General features: G+C 29.2%; 1 protein-coding gene across 1 annotated transcript; it reads right to left on the reverse strand.

Annotated features, from left to right (window-relative positions):
- Positions 1 to 249: 249 nt before the first annotated feature.
- Positions 250 to 11,216, reverse strand: Tim23 (translocase of inner mitochondrial membrane 23). Its single transcript, XM_016064957.3, has 7 exons — positions 10,998 to 11,216; positions 6,928 to 6,995; positions 5,185 to 5,278; positions 4,320 to 4,407; positions 3,883 to 3,941; positions 3,683 to 3,793; positions 250 to 626 (listed from the first exon to the last, which is right to left on the reverse strand). Exons 1-7 carry the CDS (start codon positions 11,056 to 11,058, stop codon positions 517 to 519), a joined length of 591 nt encoding a protein of 196 aa, XP_015920443.1. The 5' UTR covers positions 11,059 to 11,216; the 3' UTR covers positions 250 to 516.
- Between the last annotated feature and the right edge of the window lie 8,397 nt (positions 11,217 to 19,613).

Below are 19,613 nucleotides of genomic sequence, written 5' to 3' on the forward strand. Positions count from 1 at the left end.
TCAATAACTATACATTTTATTACAGATCAATCTAGTTATGTTTAAATAAACTCGTCACCTAAACACTTTTAAAAGTATTAAACATTTCTCTTTAAAGAATAGCAATGATTAATTTTCAATTGCCCTGATAAGAGCTTTACTGATACACAGACATCAAGTAGAATGTGTTAAACACATTTATAAACCTTTACATTTCTAATGTTCTGATAAGAATATTTTAATACAAAAGTGTTATGTTTGAGAAATAACTTGAATAAAACTACCTTTTAATAACCATCAGCTATTTTATAATACAAATATACATAACTGCAAAGAATATTGCATAAAACAGCTATTTTAAATTTAGAAGGAAAAGCTTTAAATATGTTAACATAAAAAGTCCAGTTGAAATAAATATTGAATGTAAATCTCTGGGGGAAATGAGGATGAAATAAACATATCTTCTACAGTCTTCAATGATCTACATGATTTAAATTCATTGTTCATAGAAGGCAAACATACCAATTTTATAAGTTTTCATACTATGTTCAACATTTGCTTTATTCTGTCTTTACTCGTCCATAAACAATATATTGATGTCAGTCCTAAGCCAATTGCTCCACCAATGCCACATCTTTTTAGTCCAGCTAAAATATAAATTAGAGTTGACACATATTTAAAAAAATTATGCTCTTCTATTAATTTTTTACATGAACAAAAACATATAATAATTTACTATAATATGTATATTAGGAGGTTCAGTCCTCTACTTGCTTTGCTCACTAATCCCCATAAATGCTATTCAATTGACAATATTGACACAGAATTGGTTTATGATTCTACAGTGATTTAGTTCAAACCTAATTATTTTGCTCTGTGACCATTACATCTTTGTTCAAATCATTAATAAATACAAGGAACTAAAAACATAATAGACAAGTTCTAAGTTGAAATTTTAATTTTTTTATGTGCAAGAAATATTTAATTTATCATTAGTTTACTATCCCAAATTATCTCGAGCAAATGAAAAAAGTTAAATGTTAGTCTTAGTATATGTTCACAATCTGAAAAAATCACCTGCATTAATTTCAGTTACGCTCGAGAAACACCATTTTTTTACTAATTTTTTGTAAATTCATCTACCATCATATATAGAATTGTACAAAACACGTCTGCAGTCCCACAATCAGCAAAACTCCTAAACAAATATTGGCAAACTTCCAATCACAGCCGATTATTGTTATTTTTTGTTTTTCTTCTGGGCGAATAAAAACTTGATAAAACCAGGGTATCCGCGCACCTGGAAAGTCATGAATTTAGGTATTGAACAAAATTTGTCATGATTTTAACTATTTTTTTTTAAAAGAAAGTCATTGATTTAGGTCGCTGAAAAATCTAATTTCTAAAATGGAATTTGAAAATGGTGTTCCGAATATCTGAATTTGTAATAAAATTCCCACTCACAGTCATATTTTATTAAAATATAAAATGTTTTTATTGTGTTCTTTAAAAGTTACAGTGTTGTTTCAAAAAATAAAATAAAAAACATCATTTCTAGAGCGAATTATGATTTAAACTTCTGTGATTTCAGAATTAGTGTTATTATTATTTTTTCATTTTATCAATTTAAAATTCTAGCTGAAGCAAGCCAGTCATTGGCGAATTTTTTTAAATTCCGAAATGAGAACAGAAAAATCAGGATTATTTCTTTCCTTTCAGATGAACAAGAAAAGTGTCTTTATAATATAATTCTGCAGAAAAAAATTTTGCTTTTGTATTTTTTCCAGCTATTTTATTGCTTCAACTCTTTCTTTACTCTGTTTTTTTAAATTTAAAATCTTTAAATGTGACAATGCAGAGTATAACAGTTTTGGTTATACCTATTATTTCAATTTATGTTATTATAATGCTTTTTTAAATTTCTTGTGTTTTTGTCAGAGAAAAGAGTAACTTCGTTAAGTCATGAAAAATTCTAGGAATTAGTCATGAATTTGAAAATCTAAAATGTTGCAGATACCCTGTAAAACAAAAAGTATTGACGAATTCTGCCATGCAGGAGTTAACTCCGGATAATAAATATTTGCAATATATACATACCCGAGTTAACTCGGGATAATCAGGGAAGCGGTTAATATTTGTAAAACAGTTTATGAGTTGCATCATTCTATATATGTTATTAAAAAGGAAGTTATGTAACAGTGTAGCATTTTCAGAAGAGCTGCCTGCTCTTTGATGCACCCTTTTTGTAAAAAGGCAGCCATCCCTTAAAAACACTGTCGTTTTATTCATATTCCATTTTTTTTTAAATAATAAATAAATAATTCACGGTTTAAATAATTACACTGGCAAAATTATCTGAGTTAATATGTTTAATTCTAATTTTTTTTTTTTTTTTTTTTAACAAAAGTGAATCTTTACATTTTCATTTTTTCTGTTTAAATTATAGAAAAAAGCTGAAATGTGGTTTTAAGAAGAAAAAAAATTATTAAATATTTATGTACAGTGATTCTTTAAGCATGCCTTTATTTTTTAAACTACAAATTTTTCTCGCATTTTGATGATGAGGGAAGATTGAAATGCACACATAAAATATTATAAGAAGGTAAATTAAAAATTATTGAGGATCAAATTCAGTTATTACATAATTAACATTTTGATAAATTTTTACAGTGTTAAGTGAGAGCCTTTTTCGGTGTAGGAGAGCACTGCTTTTTTTTATTCCCTAAGGAGAACTCTGTATGTAATAAATTAATGAGATTTCTTTATATAAGTAAAAAAAAAAAAAAACACTTTAATTTTGAATAATAATCAAAAATCTATTATAATAATAACAAAGAATATTAAGTATAACGTGAAAATACCTTTGAATAAAGAATTAAGTAAAAAAGTACCATGACAATCTAATGACAACCAAAGAAATTTAGTTCTTTGTTAAATATATATATGTATAAACATATATTTAGAATTCTGATAGTTCACCAATTACTTTGACAATTGTTAAGCTATCATTTTTAATAATAAAAAAACTTTTTAAACTGAAATACCCGTAAATATATAAGAGAATAAATAATAATCATAACCTGTGTGTGTGCACAGTCTAGATTAGTTAATGCTGAGATTAACACTTCCCTTCTTGCTCCTGTCTAAATGACATGGTGAAGTTCAACCCTTTATTTTTTTGTGCCCTTGATATTCTGGACTACTATTTTCCGTGTTTAATGACCCACACCCCTGGTAAGCATTTTTTTAAATGAAAAAAAAAAAGACTGATTCCTGAAATTGTTTTAGTCCAGGTAACATATTACATGCACTTAGCTTTATATAAGTCTAAATTGATTTCTTCAAAATTTTGTGACCATTAGGAAGTTAATCCAATATAGCATGACTACTGTTTTTTATCCTTATAATGCATTGTTTATTTTTTTAAAAATCATACTTGTACATCAAAATCGCATTTATTATAAGAAAGAAAAGATTGAATTTGGAATTAACCAAAAAATAGGGCAAATGTTTATATTATACATAAAATTGAACATTAGTATCAATAGGAAATTATACAAAATTTAATATTAGTTAGAATTAAAAAGAGTTGACTGTATTAGAAAAGTTAAATAATGCTATTACAAGATCTAGAGCAACTTGTGTGTTAAAAAAATAGAAGTAGTACATTTAAACAATGAATAAAATGATATATAAACATTACCTGATGATTTATACAGTAACCCTGTGCAAGCTCCAGCAGCAATAGTATTTATTTCATCATCAACACCTCTCACAAAAGAGAATAATACTCCAAAACCACTGTACATAACAGCTACAATGATAATATTATATAAGCATAGTAAAATAAATAATAACAAAATTTAATTCTAGCATTTTAGAATGAAAAATCTGGGGACTTACCAACAACTCCTAAAGTATTTGCAGTACCTGCACCACGTTTTGTTATGTGATTTAATAATCTGAAATAAAAATAATAATAAATCTTTTTAAAAATAAGTAGACTCAACATATTACTTAAATCAAATATATTTGTAGATTAGCAAAAGTACATACAAATAGTCTGGTGAAATATGTATGGACTATTAATTTTCATTTATAAGTGCTTTGGACCAATGACTAATTTTTCTTAATATTTATACCTGGTGCAATCAATATTTAACTAGAAAAAGAAACTATTTTACTTCTTAATAGAAACTCTTTCTAAAACTCAAAAAAGTGACTCTTGGAAAATCTAAAAACATATGTCAAGTGCTTGCATAGTTATTTGTTAAGACAATATAGTTTAATATACACAATTACGAATAGTGCCACTAAAAAACTTTTTAAAAAATACGCACTGGGTTCTTTTAATGCTAGCTATCTGATTTGAAGCAGCCATTTGTTTATAACCTCCATAAAAACCTTGTGCCCCTCCTAGAAAAGCACCTAAAAGAAAAAATTAAAATACCTTGAACAAAATATATAAATAGTAAAACTAAATGTATTATAGTGTGACAAAGGTGAGAAAATTAGGTTACTGTTAATTTCTCATTCATTATTGCATATAATATAGTATGATTTTCTAAGAGGTAAAATGGAAGTATGGTAGGTATTTTATTCACTCCCACAAGAGATGTGCAATGGACTATTGTCGACAAGAGGCAAAGTGTAAGGTCACCAAGCTCGGGAACTGTTCAATACCGAAGATTCAGAAGCAATTCTGCTAGACTAAAGCTTTTACACATTTAAGTAGTATAATAAAAAAAAGTTACTTTAACTTAGCAGAACAATAAAGTGATGAAGTCACACTCAAATTTTCTGCTCTCCCTGTTACTGATACTCATAAAAATTACCAGGTGGCAGGTTTTGGCATCATGGATGTAAGTATTGTAGTTAATCCCAAGGGTCACAATTTTAGGAATATATCCTCCCATAAATAACTATTGAAATAAGTAGGATCAAAGCTGATGATCAACAAAAAATGTTTTATTATAAATACTGAAACAATAATGTCAAGATTATTTTCTCCTAATAAGAAATTAGAAAAATACACATTCCCTCAAAAAAAATTATGCTATAACATTCATCTCAAAGTTTTTGTATTTTTTAACATTGACAAGTTCTCATGGATAAATGTGAGATTCTAGAAATAATATGCTATACTTGTTGCCTCAACCTTTTACTTTATGTATCAATATATAAAACACTAAAAATAAAAACTACCTGTCATCACTGCTCCACCTATTTGAGAGAAAGCAAGTTCAAATCTTCCTCGTTGTCTTGATGCACCCTCAGGAAAAATCCATTCTGGACCACCCTATAACATAAAATAACAGTCATCATATTAGCTAATCATTGGAAATGTTCACTACTTTTTTAAAAATAAAAAAAAAACATCCATTTCTATTCATCTAAGCAACATTTTTATACATTGCCAATACAATACATAGCAAAATTTTAATGTAGAATTACTGCTAATTTTTGATGATTTTTAGAAAAGAAAAGAGACAATGCAAACTGCTTTGTAAAAAAATAAGGATTTAAGCAATAAAACACCAGACTATATTACTATTGTGTATTGTAAATTACATTTTTTTATCTTTAATTTACTTAATTTATACTTCTTTTAAAAATGCATTAAAGTCAAAAACCCAGTTAATATTAAATTCTTAAAGACAATCGCAGATATCCTTAGTCTTTTAGGGATAGCAAATTGACTTAGTAAAATCGTTCTTCTTTGGCAAATCTGTCTGTGATTATTGGACATCACAATCAGCACAGAAAGCATGCTTTCATCAGTTGCAACTTTTGAAAATTAGAGCAAGCTTGTTGAAGAGAAAAAAAATTAAACATTTTGCCCAATAGGTGGTACCAAAGAAATGCAGATTGGGTTTAGGGCCAGATAATATTAGAATCAACTCCCTAATTTCACAATATGATTTCCAATAATTTTTTTTTATTTTTGAAAAAAATCAGTCTTAATTTTAAAATAAATTTATTTTTAATTACAAATGCATAGTTAAATTCAAATTCAGCAAGTTCCATTAACATATTTGTCAAGCCAGGAAATGATTTGCCTTTATTGTAAACGTTACAGCACCTAAACTTATATAAATATTAATTTTAAAATTCATCTGTCAAAAAATCATGTTGTGGCAAATTTATAATAAGTTAAGGTGATTTAAAACATTACATTTCTTTTGTTAATGTTTTAAAACGCCTTAACTTACAAAAATGATAATCGCTAATTACAAAGTTAACAAGCCAAAAAACAAATCGCTGCAAATTTGTAACAACAATTGTAGTTATTTATGTTTTGAAGGATGATGATGTCTATGATGCTTTTCTTTTATTTTTTTATCCAGGTTTTTATTTGGCAGAATTGCAATTAAGTATTAATATTAAAAATCTCTGCCCCTTGCTCGTGAATTTTCTAAACTACCATACTAGAGTTCACTTGAGACCACTTCACTATTCGTCCTTACTTCATTTTTCATTTGAAATTATTTAAAATTAAGTTCAGAAAAAAATAAATTACTTCACTGCACAGACAATTATAAATTCAGGCGATTGGAAGCACAGCAACACTTGTAGGCCTATAATTCTCTCATAAATACTTAAAATGTACAAACATTTATGAAAAAGGAAGGAAAAATGGGGATAAAAATTATAATAAGAAAGTAGATAAATAAGGATGTATTATTGCAAAATTAAAACAAAAGTATAGGATGAAACAATGAGTAAACTATCCAATAAATAGAGCATAAAATTCTTATATCCTAAATGTCTGTAAATCTCGTGAAAACAATCGTAAGTTTCAAAGTTTAGAGACAAGACAGGGACAAATTTAAGGATCTTACACTAGAAAAACCTATGTAAATCTGATACTCTCTTAAATGTTTACATTATATTTCAGTTTTGCAAAAGTTTTCAGTGGATACATGCAAAATGAAAAATAATACTAACTTGACTTAAATAGGCTGGATCAACATTTAAGTATGGTGATAGACTAGCATTATTTGAACCTGCTCCATCTAAAAAGAAAAAATCAATAACATTATTAGATTCATAACAAAATTTAAGACAGAATGTCAATAAAATAGAACACTTTTTGACATAAATTTTGAAAAAAAATATTAACTTAAAAAGAAAAGTCTAGAATAGTAAAAATTAACTAGTCAGCAATTGAGCACAAATAAATTATCAATATAATCATATAAACTATATAATAAAATAATTATAGGTAAACTACTCGTTTGTATGTTAAATAAATCTATAAAGATAGTTTACCAAAATCATATTTAAACATTTATTTAGCTCATAAATCTTTGAACTATCCCCAATATCTTTAAGAGAGCTTTCACTGAGATAGAAGATGAGTAAAAAGAAGTGAGTCGGAATTTCAAAATGTCTTATCAGTTTTGCAGAGACCTGTAAAATTCAAAATGTCTTATCAGTTTTGAGTGCATAAATATACATTGCTGCCACAGGTACAGTAACAAGAAGCTATAAAAAATTCCTATATGAGGTTCAATAAATAGCCAACCCCGGACAGTCATCTAATTAATAATGGGTCGTCGGTGGTTGCGCATAGCCTTAGAGTTCAAGTTTCCTAGTCATATATTTAGGTCAGACTGGATGTCAGATAACTGGTTTAAAGATCTTCGACTTGATTTCCCAAGTAAGAAGAGTATTCTTGAATATGATATTTAAGTAAAATCATTTGTTTAAATTTTGTAGCCAGGAGTTTATTTCCTCTGAAATATTGTTAGTATATCATTGTGAACCAAGGTAGGTGAATTTTGAAACTCTTTCAACCTTATATAATAGTTATCTACTGCAAACACTGATAAAATAGTGGTAGACTTTTTCATCAATAACAAGACTCATTTGTTAATTTTACTAGATGACTAGTAAATTAAATTAAAGCAGTTCGACTTCTACTCAAAATGACGGTATTATCAGAAAACGCACAAAGCTGAATGGTCTCTAAGATAACAGAGCCTCCTGAATCTAATTGGAGGATATTGGACTAAATGCCAGAATAAAAAATAATGGTGATAAAAATTCTCTTATCTGACATAGATTTAATAAATTTGTTATTTCCAATGCAATGGGCGAAAGAAAACTAAACTAAATTAATTTACTCAGAACAGATATCCAATTTTCCTAATATAATTTATATTATATCAATTAAAACTATAATAAAAATGTTGCCTTTAACACAAATTTTCAAAATGTTTGAAGGAAAATGAATCACAATAAAAAGATATAAAACTTTTTCAAGAAACTTTATACCCATATATTTTTTAAATCACCATATTTTTTAAAACATTATGCATTAATATCACAATACAGCCATGAGGAAAAGGATAAATGTATTTCAAACTGTTCTTCATCTTTGTAAGGAAAAGTATACCAACAAATTGAAATAGCTGCATATTTTAATAGAAATTGAAAATGTAACAGTCAGAAAATTGGAAGCAGAAATTGCATAGAGCATTGAATTTTCTATGCTGATGACTATACACCATAAAATTTAAAAAAAAAAAAAAGAGAGATAGAGAGAGAAGGCAAATTTGTGGTCATTGAGGACAAAATAACTCAAAGCTACCCATAGATAAGCATAAATCAATAGATATATATACAGTTAAACCTGTTTATCTCGAACCTCTTTATCACGAATTTCTAAATTTACTGTCTAAAATCAATGTATTTTCCATGTTTATGTCGAATTTTTTTTTTCAAAACCTCCATTGCAATAAAATTTGGATTTAATGTTGACCTTAATTGTGAAGATTTTTACAAGTGGACAACTGCCTGGCAACATGCAGAACATTGATAGATGCAGAAATCCCAGAGATAATGTCAAAGGAATATCAGATGAAGAGGAAGAAGCTGAAGATCATATTGATGAATCAAAAATGAATGCAAAAGAAGTAGAAAAAGCTGTAGAATTCTTATAAACTACTCTTGAATCCCAGTAAAATGTTGGCTATGAGGAATTTGCAATCTTTCTGACCTCAAAAGAATAATCGAAACAAACAAGATTATACGTAAAAATATCATAAACATTTTTTTCAGAGTGAAATGTATGTTTAAAAACTGTTATGTCAATAGATGTATGTGGCATAATTAGTTTATAATGTATGTGGTATCATTAAAAATGTCTATATTTTTCTACTAAAAATTTCTTAATTAAATTTAATTTTTTTTAAGTACCTGTATAACTCGAAACCTCTTTATCTCGAATTTTTCGCCATTCCCGTTAAAATCGAAATAAACAGGTTCGACTGTATATATAAAAGCAAGTCCTTTGACGCCATGGTAATTCTAGTTGAGTATGAACACGTACTGACACACAAATATCATCAAAATTAAATTGCAAATACCTCACTTAATTTTTATTTGCACACAAACATAGCTTTTACAGGAGATACATAAATATAATAACCAGTTCACGACAACTATCATCACCAAAATCATTTTAAACTTGCAAAAATTTAAAAATAAATACAGTACACTCTCGATTATCCGTGCACGGATTATCCGGTTTGTGGATTATCCGTGCTCATTCCGGAGTCACAAAAAATATAAAGAGAAACATTTTCAGAATTGAGAAACTTTGATTCATGAAGTTATAACACTACAAAATTTCTGGAAGCAATATTCGTTATTGGATTACAGTATATGGAATATCAGCAGCATGGTCAAGGGTAAAATCGTCTATGTTATCACGATCTTGGAGAGAGATCATACCGCTTGATGAACAATCTTCTTCAGATGTTCAAGAAAAATATGATAACAGTATTTTCGAACAAGCGAAAGGAATCTAAGGTTTCGAAATTCTTGATGAAGAAAATTTAGAAGATTGGTTTCCAGTATTTGACAGATGAAGAGATCGTTATGTTGTTAAATCAAATAGTGATGATAGTAACTGATGCAGAAGATGTAGTAAATGAATGAAATACAATTTCTCATTTTGCTGCTCTGTGTATTAGATTATATGGGAGGATTTGATTACGGTGACATTACTGCGGTTCATAAAATATGTGTATCGTTAAATGGCGAAGACGCATTACACATTTTTTTAAAAGGAAAATTCCTAGTTTGATGTTTTACAGCATGCAAATGTGAGTAATTTTATATTTTTTGTACTGATATTGATTTTTTCTTTAATAAAAGGAGTTTTCGGATTATCCGTGTTTTTCGATTGTCCGTGCGACCTGTCCCGGTGATTAGCCCGGATAATCAGGAGTGCACTGTATGTAGATGTTTGTCAAGAAGTGGCTACAAGTTAAATCTTTCAGGCTAGTCCCCTTCTATTATTTATTTTTTTAAGTCATCGAAGCTTGGCGATTATTTTGGCGTAGATACCCACAAGGAAATCTTATTGTTTTATAAATCTCTCATCAATTTGTTCAATGTAAAACAACTTGGCAATAAACAACAAACTCCATCCTTAGCAAATATAAATAGACTCCAAACTTGGTTCAAACTACATTTAAAAGGCAAATAAACTAACTTAGTTTTACATTAACATTTATCATCAGGGTTCTGTCCAAGGCAAATTTACTACCGTTTAGCGGTACCTTCACAAATTTAACTTTAGGAAAAACAGTAGAATAGTTTCCCAAAATACTCTTTCTTAAAATTTTATTTTTTTCTCTCGTAAGAAACGATAAATCCCTATTTTTACCATATTTTTGTGTTTATTTTTTAATATAATTTTTAATTTTAACAAATTATGTCTAAATTTTCACAAAATAGGTACCTCTCAAAAAAACCTAGACAGACCCCTGATCATTATTATAAAGATTATTGTCTAAAAGATACCGGTAAAGACAACTTAAAGCATGCGCTAAACTATGCATTGACCTTTAGATTATGTATGAACTGAATTAAATATAATTAAACCTAAGAACAATTCCCTTGTACAAAAATACAAACAAAGAAATCGAAAAATTATTACATGCTTTGAAAAAAGGTTATTTAAAACTAAATTGCGCATTTAATTAAACACTGTAAATATTTACATTGCATCATCCCAGGATCCATTGGAGGAAAAATATTTAAATAACCACTTTGACGATCCATGATTTTGTAATTTATTAATTGTAAAAAGTTTAATTATTGAAAATTTTGATGAAAAAATAACAAATTATTTGTTATTATAATTCATAACACCATACTACTGAGAGACAGACGACAGCAACAGCAGCACATGTAAAAGGAATGTTGCCAAAAAAAAACTTATAAAACTCAATTCGTAGACAATAATTTAGCGCCCGGAAATCCCTAAGCCATTCACACTGGATTGTAAAATTCTGTGGTTGAGAATTCGAAGATGCGTACGAAAACTGCTGGATTCCCGTCTCCAAATTCAGGAACTGGATTTTTACATAGCCAGTGAGAATTGTTTTTAAGCAGAGTCATTTCTCAATGTACAGTCCAAAGAGTGTGGTACAGTCACTAGAAAAGATTCCTCAACAGAAATTTTTCACAAACGTGAAGCAACCCACTTCAGTTTTCAGAATATTATTTTAAATAATCACAGAAGAAAAATGATATATATTTCCACTTGCATCCGCAATTTATGACAAATGCGTTGATAGTGCACCTGCGTGATTCTGGTTTTTGTAATTTATTTACGGAAGCGTCTTTGAGAATAATCAGAAGACATGCCATAACAATTTTGATCCTCTTCAGAGGGTATGCACTCCCTCTTCAGTAACGCGACTAGCTGCGAGTGATTTTATGGTTGAACAGTTTCACGAGGACCAGTACCGCAGACTTTCAGAGCCTTCTCAGACTGATCCAAGGGGTCAGCCGTGTCTTAGTGATCAGTAAATTAGGGGGCGGGGCACGTGGTCCTGGTTAGCAGCACACTGACAGTGTACCAACATGCTTGTAATTTTCAGAATGCATGACTGTCTGTTTCAGTTTCTACAAGATGTTTTCGAGTGGAATGTCAAGTCAGATGCTGAGATTCAATTCGTTAGGAGTGAAAAAATGGAAATTTGCCAATGTTGCTACATCGTGTACGTGTGTAATAAGCAAATTGCCCAAAATAGGAATCTATTTTTTAACTAACACTTTGGCCGACATATCTATACCTTCCAGCGGACCAGGAAAGGGTTTTTTTCAGTAAAAGAAATTTGTTTTAAGTAGAAACAAGAATCACGTGTACTTTTGCTGATGAATGGATAACTGGAAACGCATGAGCTTGGGATTTTTTCAATTTTACTGGAACCACTAGATGAATTGCTGGAAGCCCTCGAGTTTGGAGCATTCGAACTGGAGGAAGACACTTTGCTGGAGAGTTAGAGGCATTTGTTCTCATGTTTATAAAATCGCTTACCGTCTTTTGCCTCTTCCTCAAGCGTTTAACAGGATGCATTACTTTAAATGGTCAATATTTAATGTTCTTTTCAGTCGACTTCTAAAGTCTTGAGATGAAATTATAGGAATTCGTTGATATTTCACTCAATCTGTGAGGAGCTACGAACACCACAGAGTGAGGCTTGGGCCTCACTGGTTGAAGAATTGGAAATTTTTTCCGTGGTGGTGTCAATCGAGCTGGGAGAGAAATTGTTTCAAACACGTATTCTGGTAAAGTTAGAGAAACTATAGTTCACGCCAAGAGTGGCGCTAGACTTAGCCCGACAGGGGGTCAGCAATGCCCCGACAGGGGGGCTAAGATAACTTTGAAAATAAGCAATAATTTTTAATATACGAAAAATAATTAATATGACATAGACATATTTGTTCTGATAAAAAAATTATCATGATTCAAATATTAACAAAGAAAAAATATAAAAGTGATATCTGAATAAATAAACAATATATGCACATCCATCATAAGATTCTACAGTGTTCTCAATTAAATATTCTACTCAAACAATAAAAAATTTATGCTCAACTAGAAAAAATTCCAAAAATTCGAGCTTATACTACTACTAATGTTTAATTCCGTAGCCTTGTAATTTTAAACCTAATCCAGCAGACAAGAGAACTCCAGGATCAAGTAGTGGAAGAAATTTTTGCATTCGTGGAGGACGTTTTGATAGCCCGCATTTGAGTTACATGGAGAGGAAAACCACGAAATCCTCCCACGGTAAGTCTGATACCAAGGGAACTCTAAGAAATGATCCGCTTACCACTGAGGATATTTCACGTCAGCACTGTGGTCGGTAAAAGCCGGGTGTGGAATTCATATCACTCAGCCATCAATGGGATTCGAACTCGGTGCACCTCATTCGGAGGAGAATGCTCTATCCCTTGAGTCTAACTTTATTGAGTAATAACTCTGCGGCAGGTACCAATTTTCCAATTTTATTGATTGGTACCAATTTTATTGATTTACTTAAATTTAATCACCTTCAAAATGTAAATGGTAATTCAATCGTAATTTTTGTAGAAAAAAAGGGAAATAAACCGTTTTTCCTCTAAACCTGCAATGAATGCAGAAGCAACCACGAGGGTTAGTGAGCAAAATGAACAGGTAGCGGAGCCTTCCAGTTCTTTAAATAATTGTTAAATTGCTAGTTATTAACATGCATACTTAAAAAAATACGAAAAACATTTTTCAGTATTAAGAAATAATAATTAAAAACTGCCATCAGCTGGAATAGAGCCCCCGATCTCACAGTTTTGTGTTAGATTTCATAATCATCAGCCCCAAATATACAAACCTGCCTTGCGGATATTTTTTAAAAATTTCTTTTAAATTCAATAAATTAAGTCATTTGGATACTTGACATTCTTGAAAAATGCTTTCCAAATTACCATTTTTAACGTTTATAACAAGTATCTTCAGTTCATTTAGAAGTAAACCATAATTCGGCTTATCTTATTCATTTTCAGCTTATGTATATACACCAAAAATTATTCAAAACTAGATTAGATATAACTCAAGGACTGCAAACTTAACTGTCGGATATAAAACCTTATTTAAGATTGAAAATGGTAAAACGAGGAAAAATCTACATTCCACGAATTAAATATTTTAAAAATAGTCTGTTTTTAGGTTATAATATTCGTAATTACCTTAATAAACTTTAATCGTAATGTCGGGGTTCCGCCGATGGAAAACATTTAATATATACACACTAACGCTTTATATCAATTAGCAATTAGTTTTAGAATTACAATTATAGAATAATTATTATAAGATTATTATAGAATTAATAATTATTATAGAGTGAAAGGTTTTAAAAGACAAATATTTGTTAATGTTTAATATTTAATCTATGAAAAAACATAACACATATTGAAATCTAACGAATAGCCCCTGATAAATTTCGTGACAAAAAAAAGAAAAAAAAATTGAAGCTTGATTGATTTCCGGATTTTAGAAACACCTTCTAGTTTTACTATTCAATCAAATTGGTTTCGATGTCGTTCATCCCACCTGTCTCACTAGTGATTCAGCATATATTGATATCATTTTTGTTTCGTTCTTACTTAATATTAATTTGCTTGCGACCATTATTTTTTTACGTATTAATTGTTTAAATATTAATTGATTTTTGAATTGACAATTTCAATCATCTCTTAGGTATTTAAAACTGCAGCATATCACATGAAAATATTAAGTATATATCATTTTTACAATAAAGTAAAATGAAAAGGAATTCTGATCCTTAGGAACAGATATTAAATAGTCTCATGATCGAATGATGGAGCATAATTACCTTTTAAACAAATCAAATTTTTTTTTTACCTTTTAAACTAAAAATTTGCTTATTTTTATATAACTTATTAATACTCAAATTATTCAAAAGATGATATGACAACGAAGTTTTTTTATTTTATTCAGTCATTTATTTACATTTTTTCCACTTCTTTATTTATTTTTATTTCATTAAATTAAATGCACACTGTTAAAATAAAAACAAAGCTGTCAAATTTTTATATATAGTTTCGATTTATAACTTTAAGAAATTGCTTCGACTTTGATTAGGAAATTTAAAAGCCTTATTAATGAAAAAAAATGAGAAGCCTTATTAACTTTAAACACATAATAACAACAAAAAGGAGTTAAAAATAGAATGATCAATAAACAATAAAATCGTAAGCTAACTAAATTAATTAATTTCGTGTACGAACTATAATATTACAAATTAAACATATTTCATATTTAGGGGAAACATGGAAAATTTGATCATATAGGAGTTTTAGACAATTTTTTTCTCATGTTTTAACATTTTTTTAGCTGATGATCATTTGATTTCAATGCTCTATTAAACAAAATCATATGTTGTTTCTGTCTATTAGCAGTAAGTAAAATTAAAATTAAATTACATTTGTTATATCAATTTTATCCGGAACAGACCAAATCAAGAGTTTTGGCAAACAGGCCAGTCAAAGAGGGAATTGAATAGTGGCCCGCCATTTAAATAAATAAACAAAACAAAAAAATCTCAATGTATATATAAAAAACTGCTCAAATCTTTCACGTTTTGATTGATTTACCAAAATTGATTTAATAGAAACATTTGCTTACCTCCATGTGAAAGATTTATGTCTTCTTAATATCCTACAAAAAGTTGATATAGAAATTCCTATTTCATTCTCTTACGATTGATTTGAAAAATAACAGAATTAAATCAACTACAATAATTAAATAAAGTAAACAATTATGCTAGTTGAAACATTTAGGATGATTAAAGGAAAGAAAGCTTTTATAATAAATTAGAAAAAATATCTTCTAAATTTTGTAAGAGAGAAAAATTTGAATGGAACGAGTCCCAATTTAAGGACAGTATGGAAATCTCAAGACAGATTCTAACAAGACCCTCCCCCTATCTACAGCCCTAGAAATGTTTTCTTCTTAGAAATTTATGACCAGAAATCAAACAAAAGGGTGTTTCTGTGGATATCTGATATTTCCGAAGTTAGGAGGAAAGAGCCCCTAGGCAATATCAAGAAGCTAAAAACATATTCTCACAGTGTAAAGTGAGGAGGCTATTTAACAACTCTGTGGGTGGTAGCTACGAAAGTGGGGATATTTTCATCAGTAGAAAAAGCGTTTTATTGCTCTTTTGGTTAGAAAAGTGAAGAATAACAATTTTATGTTTGTAAGCACTTCGATTAGATTTTGAAAAGCATCCAAATATGTAAAAAAGAAAAAATAATCTGAATAAATCTCTGAATAAAACTTTAAAAAAAGAAGAAAAAAGTGGGATCTGGTGGCCCTCTTGAGTTATGAATAATAAATGAGTTACAATTTTAAAAAAAAAAAAAATTAATGCAATGAGATTTTAGACTTTTTGGGGGCCCCATCAGAAGGAGTTTCCTTTTTCCATTTCATACACTGTACATAAAATAAGTCAATGAGAATCTATTATGTTGATTAATATATATTTTAAGATATTGAATACGGACAGTTTAATTGTTTCTCTGAATCAATCAACAATCTTTTTACTACTAAGAAAATGATAATAAAAAAAATAATAAATTAAATCTGCCAAAAAAATTAAAATAAATTACAAATATTTTGTTACTGTTTGTTTTTCTTTTTTTCCCGACTGCTTATTTAATGCGTTGATTAAAATATAAACCTTGAATCCGAATAATTAAATGATTTTCCTCATTTAAAAGTATTAAAAAAATGAAAAAATTAAAACTGAATTTTTTTTATTTTATTCTTTTACTTTCATTTTGCTTGAAAATTTCACAAAGCAATTATGTGATCCCATAAACCATTAATAAACATGTTACATAAAAAAGAATTTGTAAAGGACCTGCCTCTCTCTCTCTCTGTCCCTCAGGCTTTTGTCAGTTATTCTCCCAGTAAAGAGGGGTGATTATCTATCCCCTCCTCAGTTCTCGAGAAAAAAGAATAGCAGTTTGAAAGATAAGTTTCCAAGAAAATCAAGATGTGTTTGAGGGGAAAGGATTTCTATGGGTCTTCCAAAAGTCTTCAATTCCAACCATGTCTAATCGCATCCGGACTCTAGTTTAACAATGTATGAGCAAAGTTAGGAGTAGTGCAGTGAAACTACAATTACATAGAATTTACAACATATTTTACTAAATTTTGTTACTAATTCTTAAAAATAAATAAATAAAAAGTCAACTACAAAAATTTTTATTAGGCATTTGTAAATGAATTTTTGACATTTTTTAGAAAAAAAAATGTGACCAGACTATTTTCCCGACGAGACTTTAAATTTTTCCCGATGGGGGGGCTGGCCATGCCCGACGGGGGTGCTCCAGCCCCCCCTGACCCCCTACTGGCGCCGCCCTTGGTTCACGCATGACTTCTTGAGAAAAAGTAGAAGGCAATAGCGATACGGGTGCTGCAATTTTCCCCTCGGACAATTATTGTTCTTAATCCGAGAAGTAGGAGGATGCAGAGTGTATGTAATTCCAAATCGGGAGACACATATTAGAAAAAAACACAATGAACAGCTCTCGAAAAAGCAATATGATATTCCTCTAACTCACGTCCTATAGCCTGGAAACTCGTATATAGCGTTATTTATTTATTATTATCATTTTCTGCGCTACCGCAATGGATATTTTTTTTTTTTTTTTTTTTGATTGACACTAACTTCCTAAACTTTTTTTTTAAACCGTTAATATTCGTTTCTGAAAGCTTTGCTGTTACGTAAATACGGTTAATCAAAAATTAGAAAACCTTTAAATTTTGTATTCACGACGAAACATATTTGCTACAATTCAATACATTTGAATTCAACCAAAAAAGAAATAAATTTATTTCTTTTTTGATGGTTTAAACCATCAAAAATGTATTTTACAAGTTTCCTGGCAACTGGGGATCTAATCAATGCTTCTGACATATACTGAAGAAATTCAAATATCTGCTGAGAATCACACAATTGCTTCCGCTAGATTTCTGATAAATAGTTAGATATAGGGAGATAACTGCATGAATTAGAAATAACTTAGAGATATTTGGGGGATGGTTGTGCTTGTATGGGATTGTTCAGTTTCAGAAACATTGTAAGTGTCATTACACATTATTGAGAAACAATTAGCTAGCAGCCGATTTTTTTCTTGACTCATCTCTCCACTCACATTAACGATTTGGTTTAGAATTTCTTGGGGGCGTGTTAAGTATCATTTTCGTTCCTGTTCAGAAGATGTTTTAAACCATTATCACCAACCTTATCTTAGCAATGTTCAAAATTTACCATCCTTGATTTTTAATGACAAAGAGCCGTTCTTACGATGTCTTTGAAAAGATAGTTATATGGAACCACAGAATGTCACGTTTTCCGTTTTTCTTTCATCAATTTTTACTGCATTCTTGTTTTTGGAAGAGCAGAGTGCAAGAAAAAAAAAACGGTCACCCTGATTAACTTTTGATCGGATCTTCATGTTCAATCTTAATGGCTCGAGGGGGTGACTTAAAATATGATAATTAATAAGTGCAGACGATATTTTAAGTTACGAAATCAGACACAAAAACGTACCTTCTTTTCTTCCACAGATTCAAAATTTTGATTCTCAAAATATAGGGGTAGCCGAAATCTGGGAAATATGGCCCGAATTGTTTGGTCAAGAGAGCGCTCCAAAGTTAGGACCCCTTAATTTTACTTCGTGCGTAGTTCACTATATCTCAAGTTTTTAAGCGAATTGAAAAATTTTTGCACGCAATTATGAAAGTCGCTTATTCATGTAAAAAAAAAAAAAAAAAACTTTTAGTAAATATTTATTATTTTTTTATAATTTTAATTAAGAATGGTGGAAAACATTTTGAAATGTAAGGTATACAATTTCTTGCATTATTTGAAAGAATATAATTTGAAAAAACAAAGAACATGAGAAAAAACAAAGTTAGAGAGAAATCGGTTGAATAGTTCATGAGAAATTGAATTTCAAGAAAGTCAGACATTTAAAATTCGATTTCTCAAGAACTATTCAACCGATTTTGCTCAAATTTTGTATTTTGATATGTAAAATTAGACATTCGCAAAATTACAAATTGTATACCTTACAATTAAAAATTTTTCGACTGTTATTTAATAAATAAAAATAATAAATATTTACTAAAATTTATTTTTTGAATAGAATTATCTTTGGATAAACGAATTTTATAACTGTGTGCAAGAAATTTTCAATTCACTCAAAAAGTTCTCGAGATACGGTGAAATACTTCCTAACTTTGAATCGGTTTCCTGATCAAACTATGAGGACCATATTTTGGGGGACAAAAATCCAAATCCGCAGGAGGAAAAAAAAAAGAGTATATTTATTAAGAGAAAGTACGGTTTTGTGTTTTCGATCCAAAGTTAATAAGGGTGATCCGTTTTTTATTTTGTGCACTGTACATCTTCAATTTATTCTTGAGGTAATTAAAATTATCATGGCTTTTGAACTTACCAATAGCATCTTTTTAGTTATAGAAAGGCTTCGTAATAAGGAAGTCTGATTCATCACAGGAACTTTTTCCAACTCTTACCAGAATATATACAATGTATCTTTTTTTAAAAAAAACAAACAAAAAAATAAACATGCTATATTAAATTTTTATTTTTGTAGCCAATTTTAATTAATTTCTTTTTACCAGAAAGACAAATAGTTAAATCAAACCCATATCAGAATTTTTTTTATCTTTATTTGAAGTCAATTCAAAATAATTTTTTTCATCATGTTTAAATAAACGATGTAATTGTTGC

The sequence above is a fragment of the Parasteatoda tepidariorum genome, chromosome 1 (assembly GCF_982258835.1).
Source record: "Parasteatoda tepidariorum strain Cologne lab strain chromosome 1, Ptep-v5.0, whole genome shotgun sequence".
In the NCBI taxonomy this organism is placed as follows: domain Eukaryota; kingdom Metazoa; phylum Arthropoda; class Arachnida; order Araneae; family Theridiidae; genus Parasteatoda; species Parasteatoda tepidariorum.

Excerpts from the sequence above, each read along its gene's own strand:
- Tim23 (XM_016064957.3), bottom strand. The coding sequence starts at position 11,058 with ATGGATCGTCAAAGTGGTTATTTAAATATTTTTCCTCCAATGGATCCT. Across the intron at positions 4,408-5,184 it reads AGGTGGAGCAGTGATGACAG|GTGCTTTTCTAGGAGGGGCA; the intron begins GTAGTTTTTATT and ends TTTTTCTTTTAG. Across the intron at positions 627-3,682 it reads GTTACTGTATAAATCATCAG|CTGGACTAAAAAGATGTGGC; the intron begins GTAATGTTTATA and ends TTTATATTTTAG.